General features: G+C 39.8%; 1 protein-coding gene across 1 annotated transcript in view; it reads right to left on the reverse strand.

The window, feature by feature from the left end:
* Window positions 1-8,136, reverse strand: part of LAP3 (leucine aminopeptidase 3) — a gene marked incomplete at its 5' end in the record, with an annotated part of 10,903 nt that extends 2,767 nt beyond the window's left edge. The window contains 8 exons of the mRNA XM_009081885.1: window positions 379-467; window positions 2,146-2,270; window positions 2,833-2,991; window positions 3,950-4,111; window positions 4,597-4,756; window positions 5,681-5,786; window positions 7,588-7,642; window positions 8,024-8,136. Of these exons, the coding sequence (XP_009080133.1) occupies window positions 379-467; window positions 2,146-2,270; window positions 2,833-2,991; window positions 3,950-4,111; window positions 4,597-4,756; window positions 5,681-5,786; window positions 7,588-7,642; window positions 8,024-8,136 (969 nt within the window). The remainder of the gene's footprint in view (window positions 1-378; window positions 468-2,145; window positions 2,271-2,832; window positions 2,992-3,949; window positions 4,112-4,596; window positions 4,757-5,680; window positions 5,787-7,587; window positions 7,643-8,023) is intronic.
* Between the last annotated feature and the right edge of the window lie 451 nt (window positions 8,137-8,587).

Consider the following 8,587-nt stretch of genomic DNA (forward strand, 5'->3'; position numbering starts at 1 on the left):
CAGAGAGCAAGGAATTGCCCTGAAGGGTCTGCTGGAAGCAATTAATGTTATTCATTTGGACTGAGAGCCTGTATTTATGAGCACTGTAACAACCTCTTGTGCTCAGACATTTTCTAGCATGCTCAGTACATGACCTTACTTTGCAGCTTTTCCTAGCCACTTATAAAATATGTCTCATCTTTTCAATCTAAATTTGTATTTGAAAGAATCCTATGATAGCAATTTCTAGTTAACATCTTGCTTCTTACATTTTTCAAACCAGTACATTTGCACTGCTCAAAGGGTCTATTCAAACACCTACTCTGACTGCAGTCACATAACCTGATTGATGAAACCAATTCACTAAAGGCATTCAAAATCCAAGTTTCACATGCATACCTGTATTGTTTTTCCATTCTTTGCTCTAACTACATCCCCAGGCTTGTTTGCCTTACCACTGGGCATATTTTCACAGAGGGGTGCCAAACCTCAGAGAACAAGAAAAGTGCATTATTAGCTTCCTTCTCAGAAAAGATGTAGAAAAAGCCCACCTAGATAAACCCCAAACACCTCCTTAAGAAAACAGTACTAATCTCACCTTGAATTTATGCTCAAAATCCCAATTTTCCTGGTTAGTGGAAGACACATAGTCCAGTTTTCAATCAGGGAAATTCCTCTGTATGATGCACCACCACACTCCCTCACCTACACCACTTCAGCCCTAGGATTTACTTCTACTTTATGCCCAGACAGGTGATATTAGAGGAACAATAAATACAATCTTATGTCTTTCACATGTAAATAATGAATCACATTTAAAGGGATTTCATTCTTTCCAAAATTAAAAACTTCTCAAACTAGCACTCTGAGCCATTCAAGCTCTGTATAATAAACACTGTATAATTCCAGCATGGTTCAGCCCTAGGATTTACTTCTACTTTATGCCCAGACAGGTGATATTAGAGGAACAATAAATACAATCTTATGTCTTTCACATGTAAATAATGAATCACATTTAAAGGGATTTCATTCTTTCCAAAATTAAAAACTTCTCAAACTAGCACTCTGAGCCATTCAAGCTCTGTATAATAAACACTGTATAATTCCAGCATGGGAACTTGTATACACTCTGAGCCATTCAAGCTCTGCTCATTGTAAATAAACACTGTATAATTCCAGCATGGTCCAAGAACTTGTATGACTCCAAGCCTAACAGGAGCAACTAGAGATGAGCAAAAGAGGCTCAGTGTTAAAACTCCAACCATGAATTGGATTGTGGGATGAAAGACACTCCACCACTCCTGGGAAAAACCTGCTCCTGGCACAAGGTCCACAAGTGGGACCACCACTGTTCAGTGGAGTTACGTACACAGATTTTGCTCTGCTGACAGCCCTTCCCATCGCCTTCCCAGCGTGAGGAATGTCGCGAGGATGTGTGTGTCGCTGCCCTCTACTGGGTGCAGCACAGAAGTGACTAAAGGACCAATTCCCTCAAAGTCGAGGATCTGATCCTAGGACAGGTAACTTGTCACACCACCTGGTTTTGCCATGATGTCTGGACCAGACTGTTTAATTTTATCCCCCGAATTTTAAAAAAAAGTTGGGTTTTTTTTTTAAGAAAAAGTAAGTATTACTTGTTCCTAACACTTTCAGCAGACTGGTTTTATGTTAGTTTTCTGCTGAGATATTCACCTAAGCAAACAAGCTGCTCCCTCTTCCTGTTCAGCTGTGGCAAACACTCATGGAGGTAGCTCAGCTAATTCCTTTTCATTTTAATTGCTTATACAAACATCCACATTCCTTCTTCTAGTGAAGGATCAGGACTTCTGAAAAACTCATTGAAAACACATTTGTTGACAATTATTTATCTCTTAAGATCTAAAAAATCATATCTTTAAAATCTTAACATGTTGATTGTGGGGAAACTCTCCTCCTGGATTCATCTGGATTCACCTCTGGAACATGTCAGGAAGAAAATTTTACCCAAACAAATCTGGTAATATTTTGATATTCAAGTAAAAATAGAATAGAGGCTGAGCAAGGGAACGAGAAGTCTGCAAGAGTCTACAATGCTCCTACAAGGCTGTTACCACCGCTGACACCAGAAAATTACTAAGAAAATCTTGTAAAATTCAGTTTTTTTGATTCTCCTACAAATACACTCACCAATTATGTTAAGAGGTAGATTTAAAGCTGCTGCTGTCACAATGGCAGAACAGACAGTTGCTGCCCCTCCCATATCTGCTCTCATCGCATCCATACCCGACGATGGCTTCAGTGAAATGCCACCACTGCAACAGAGAACAACAAAACAGTACACTTGGTAAAATCAACATATGGAAGGGGAACGGACTGATAAATTCTTCAGTCCCATGTGACACAGAAAGCAGTTACAAGAAACTGCTGCAAAGAATGAACTATTTTCTATGTCCTTAAGCATAATCCCAATGTCCAGTGACAGACTGCAATTCTACACATGTAAATTCTGCATCCAGAGGTTTGCTCAGGACAACAAAGGAAAAACAGCACATTCTTTGGTTTCCTTCCCCCTGAATTTCCATTTTCCCCATACAAGATAATGGTATATCAGTTCCTACTCTGTTCAACCAATTTTGTCTTATCCCCAGGAAAGGCAGCACAAGTGACTATATAAGGCAAGATCAATGGAATGGCAATGAGAGACGTATTAAGCAAATTAAAAACATCTCCCTGTTGAACATAACAGCAGGAAAGCATTAATCAATGGAATGGCAATGAGAGACGTACTGAGCAAATTAAAAACATCTCTCTGTTGAACATAACAGCAGGAAAGCATTTTCCCCTCTCCAGTCAATAAGGTATTAGCATACATACCTGTCAAAGGTAACTCCTTTTCCTACAAACACCAACGGGGAGTCATTTGTATTAGCACTCCCTGAATAATGAATCTCCAGAAAGATGGGAGGCTCAGCTGAACCCTTAGCCACACTCAGGAATGCTCCCATCTGCTGTGTTGTTATCCAAGACTCTGGTCTGGAACAGAAATATATATCAATTTATTTAATTTTTTTTGTAATTGGACACTTTGACTAAGGTGATAGTTTTTAAGAGATCACAGTTCTCGAAGATTCATACACAAAGTTTTATTTTAGCTAGTTATTTTGGAAACTGTAATTTAAATCCAACCAGTATTGTTTTTTGTGAGGCAGAAAAATACTTCCTCAAAGCTGCTCCTTGTATTGTTTAAAAAAATACAGCAAAATCAACACTTTGTCTAGTTTCTGCATTAGAAACATTAAAGTTCCACTTGTCCCTGAGGCTGCAGACACCAAGGCCTGTGAAGTAACCAGACTGCAACAGGTTAGAGTTTAACTTTCTGCTAGCAAGACAGTTAACTATAGGTGAAGTTGATTTTCCTCAGTCTTTTGCTTGTCAGCAAAACAGCCTCCAGCACCTGCACAACTAGTTAGCTCATTTCCACTGAAGAACAGGAAGGAGAAATTCCAGGCAAGAAGCACTAGCCATGAAAATTCAGTTGCAAGGGCTTTTACAACTCCATCCCAGCATTTTTAAAAGCTATAAAAAACCCCAACAGTAACACCAATAAATAGAGGATGTTTCATTACCACATCCACACAGAAAAAAGCAAAGGTATATATAAAACTCACTCGGGAAGAAAACAAAAGGTTCCTAATATTTGCCTTCTATTTACTAAGTCTTTATCAGGCTTCCTTTCACAGCACATGCTAATTAAGCAGTAATTGACTGCATGAGTAATTGACAGTTAATCATTTTACTGCATCACAGTATCTTGCTTCCTCTGGAGTCTGAGCATCCCTCACACCTTTTTGCCAAAGCTTCCACTGCTTTTGTCATTTGAAGTAGCAGAGGGAAAATGAGAACCTGCTGCGGATTTGAATAACCTGGAAAGTATCTTATCTTATGCTCACAGTCCTGTAGTCTATAGAGGAAAAATTTCAATGGAATTTACCTTATATGAACCTTCACATTGCTGAAACTTCGGAGCTTCTGTTCAATATGTTCAGCAAACTTGATTGGAGTGATATAATTGGCTGGAGCCTCCATAAGGTACCGGGCGAGGTTCTGACCCTCAGCGTAGGTAACACCTTTCTGCCAGGCTGCACTTTCAGCACTAAACAACACCATACAATAAGGATTATGCATACTTGCAGAAGTAAGATGCTGTCAGCATCCATATATTCCTCTCCTTTCTGAAAGGCAGTATCATTAATTTGGAGCAATTAAGAATATCATAGTTATCTTGCTACAAGTAATTTAGTATGAGATCCAAGGTGCATCGAGTCTAGTAACTCATCTCTGGTTCCAGTCAGTGCCAAATGCTTTTATCCTGGGCTTTCTGTTCTATGAAGCAGCATTTATTTGCCCTTAACCTCAGAACATGGCATGCTACTGAACATGGAGCAAGACACTGTAAATATACTTGAGATGTAAACTACTTCAGGAAATTCAAATGAGTAGGAGGAGTTAAGAGGGATACTGTTGCTAGCCCCATTCTTTCAGTTTTGCTTTTTTTATGCACAAGCATGCCATGCGTGTGGTTTTATAAATAATCAGACAAACAGATCAATAAATAGGCAGGCTTTCCTTTGCCATCACCTTCCATGAAGCTGAGGAGTAACTACAGGTTTCTTTTTTTGCTTCAGCTCGTTATATTCATGCAATCCAAGGACAGCACCTTCTGCAGCTGCTTGTGCATCTCCACAGGGATCTACTTCAACATAAGGGATCTCCAGGTCTTGGATCTGTCTACATCCAACTGAAAAATATAAGTAGGCCAATTATTGCACAGAACAGCAAAAACAGGTGTCTGAGGTGATCAATATGACATTTTGGATTCCTGAGTTTATAAGTAAGCCAATTAAAGAGATCATGCAGTAGAATAATTTAACATACTAATTACCATATACGGACAAATTTTGACTGAAAAAGTATCACTTAAAGCATTATGATGATGAAAACATTTCAGAAGAACAAAAAGGAAAGTTCACAGTTGTTATGACTCCTTTAAGCTCAATGTATAGCAAAGAAAAGCTCCATCATTCTGGAGTGCTATGAATTATGACTACCTACAGGTATCAGAAATTTCCCATAATTTAGATTTTTGCCAAGAATATGATTGCTCTTTTCTTCTAGATCAGTTTGCACACACTTTTATAAACAATGCATTTTAGTTTGTACCCAAATACTTTAACAACGTTTTAGCAGCTACAGACAAGCACTTAGGACATACAAGTGTCATCCAGTCACAGATTATAAACTCTGCAGTGGGAACTCTTTTCGTTCTTTACACACACAACTATCTCAGTTATGAACTAAGTGACAGAAATAAATATATGAGCAAACGAAGTACAGCACAAGTGTAAAGTGAATTGGTGATGCTCTCAGTCTTCAAAATAGTAATTAGACAAGTGCCTTTTCAATATCACACTGTTTAGGAGAGTTACTTGATATAAGTAACTGCAGCTACCTGTCTGCAGATTTGATTTACATGCCTGATAACTCTTTGCTCACTAAGGAAAAATTTACATGAGTATCAGTGACAAATAAATGCATTTATCAAACTATGCAGTAAGTTGTGTATTTCAAAGCAAAGGCATATCTAGACTTGCTCTTCAAAAATGGAACACACTGCACCAGCTTTACAGACGAAATGCTTAAGGAAAAATTCAAAACAGTTAACCTGCAGCAGCTGCACGAATATTCTCTTTGCCTTCATTCCAGTTTTCTTGGTCATTTATTCCAGCATTCTTCTTACCCAAGCCAACTACTACCACACTGGGAAAGTCCTAGATGAAGCCAACACACAAATGGATTCACTTTCCTCAATGTTACAGCTAGAGCAGAGTTGCTAAAAAACTTTAATTTCCAAATCAAACCAAGCACACCATTACAACACACTCAGTACTTTGTCTGCAATATGCACATTTCTTTGTTAAGAATGAAATGGTGCTGCTGCCTTGTGCTCCCAATCCTTTGCCACAGACGTGCAGCGAGTCATTCTGCTGACCAGGGAACAATTAATTATGTGTACTGCACCAGACAGGGCTTTCTGTTCAACACATAGTACAGGGCAAGCCTAAGAGTCCTTGGAAAGCAGATCCAGCTTTCCAGCTACAACAAAGGGCAGAACTGAACTGGAGAAGTGTAACCTTTTTTTTTTTTTTTTTGCACTGTGCTCGTGGAAATAAAATCACTTTGAAAGCTGAGTCTGTTGGCTGGCACCTTTCTGGAGATGTGTTGGCATGATTTGCCAGGTGACAAACCAAAGGTGCACAGAGATACAGCTCTCCAGGTCCCAAAAAAGCAGTGTAGCACAGCAGAATATATGCTTGCTTTATGCATGCCTTTTGCAAGCAGAAGGCAAAAAGGAAGTAACAGACTGAAGGAGCTTTCTAAGAATGAAGTAAAGTTTGTATAAAACTCAGTTATATATATGAACATACATATATCACATATATTCCCATAGTGCTGCAGAAAAATGAAGTTAATCTCAGGCTTTCCTTTCCATCTCTGTCAGCCTCTAACAATCAGCTTTCAAACTACTACACTGTAGTAAAGTCTTCTAGGCCACAAGACGCTGAAACTAGAGTTAGCTTTCCAGAAGATCAGTGATTCAAGTTAACATTGGTTTAGTTATCATTATTTTGCACACTTAGAAGAGTGTTGAATGCCAAATTATCCTATCCTCTCTTGCAGAGATTTGCTGCTCATTTCAGAGCCCATCCTGTATGCAGAACCAGGATAATGGGACCTTCAGTGTGCTCAACTTCCATGAAATTTCTGAGAGCCTTTTTACTGAGTCTGGTGTCACCTGTCTGGGGTCTCTGTACAGGGACTTATACATGGTGGGCAATACTCACTACAAATGGATTTATATAAAATTATTGAAATAGCATAATGTAAGATTCAGTTCTGTAAGACAGGAACACCTAGTATCACACTACATGCCTGTCTAGGCCCAAGCTACTACTCCAAAAAGGCACAAATCATACCATATTGGCCAGCTCCATGTGGGTGCATTAGATGTATTAGGGCTTCTCAAATGGCACCAAAAGCCACACTTTGAGCAGATGAGTCTCCATCTCATACCCTTGTGATCTATCAGACAGAAGTCCTGCTTGAAGAACAGTCCTACATCTTGTTTCCAGAGATTTCATGCACATGACTTTAAAATCTCTGACAAAAGCCTATGATGTGACTACCTTGTGTTAGAACTGTTGTGTCTGGAAGGTTTTTGCACCTATCACTACACCCTCACACACACTCCTGGACACAGGAGGCCCAGTAGAAGTCAGATCCAAAACTGCTGTGCTTCAATAAGCAGCTATTCAGATTACAGCACCTTTGAAAGAGACTCATGTACATCCTCTCAACTTGCAGTGCAGTGGAGAGAGTACAGGACTGTGCAAAAGGCCATGCAAACATGGGCAGTGCAGAACAGGAGGCTTCAATAACAACCACATTTTTGCTGAAAGGGGCAAGAGGAGCAAAAGTAGCCCATTTATACAAGCACGAACTCAGCTTAAAATAAGATGTTAAGGGCAAAGTTCACACATTAAACAGCACACAAAAAGGTAAAGTTCATACCTGATATAAACCATGAAATACACGTGTTTTGCCTTTCTTCAAAGGTGGCCCACATCTAGGACACAAAATAGATTCTTTCAATATATAAGTCCTTATATATAACTCCAACATATAAAGATGTAAGTCCAATATATAAGTCCTCCTTGGTCCTAAATCTTACGATACTACATTCACAGTGTAGCACGTGAATGTTCTGGGATTCTTGGCTCAGTGCTAATCCACAGCACAGGACATGTCCCATGAACATTTTGCAGGTTTCCTCTGTGCTTGGTTTTATCATGGGAGCTCCCCTCCAAACTGTTTGGCCTGGCAGAAGCAAATACCAACCTGACAAATGATATGGACACAAACACTAATAATGAAGAAAAAAATAAAATAATTCCTATTGGTGTTTGTAGGTACTTTCACCCATTTCAGAAGCTTAGCATAGACTTACAGGGCCAGAAGTTCTCTCAGCTTTCCAGACACCAGTCTATCAAAAGCATCTCCTGCACTAGTGAACTGTGCAGCACCATCCTTTTCACTTGAGTAGACTCCCAGAACAAGACCCTAGAACAGGACACACATTAACATAAACAACATAAAATTTAAGAGACCCATGGGAGAGGCAGCAAGCACACCAATGGTGCAAACCATTGCTACTTCTGTATATAATCATCTCGGTTTATGCATTTACCTAACGTGATGCACAGAGCAACACTTTGCTAAACCAGGATCAACCACTACAACTACTTTTCAGTGTGAAAAAGAGATTACATACAGCATAACTAAACTTGCAATCACTTCATCCAATACATAAAAGACAAAAACCTCTCTGAACCAGTAATCTGAAGTACAAAAGAGCTTCAAGCCCAGCTCTTCCCAATGCAGATCTCCAGCTAGGTGCACCCAGGAGCAGGAGGAGTCGCACCACTCCTGGCTCAGCTCGAGTCCCACCCGCAGGCTGGACCCCCGAGCTGGGAGGACGAGGCTCGCCCCGCAAAGCTCACCTTGCCGCCCG

Source organism: Acanthisitta chloris, unplaced genomic scaffold (assembly GCF_000695815.1).
Source record: "Acanthisitta chloris isolate BGI_N310 unplaced genomic scaffold, ASM69581v1 scaffold13320, whole genome shotgun sequence".
NCBI lineage: Eukaryota > Metazoa > Chordata > Aves > Passeriformes > Acanthisittidae > Acanthisitta > Acanthisitta chloris.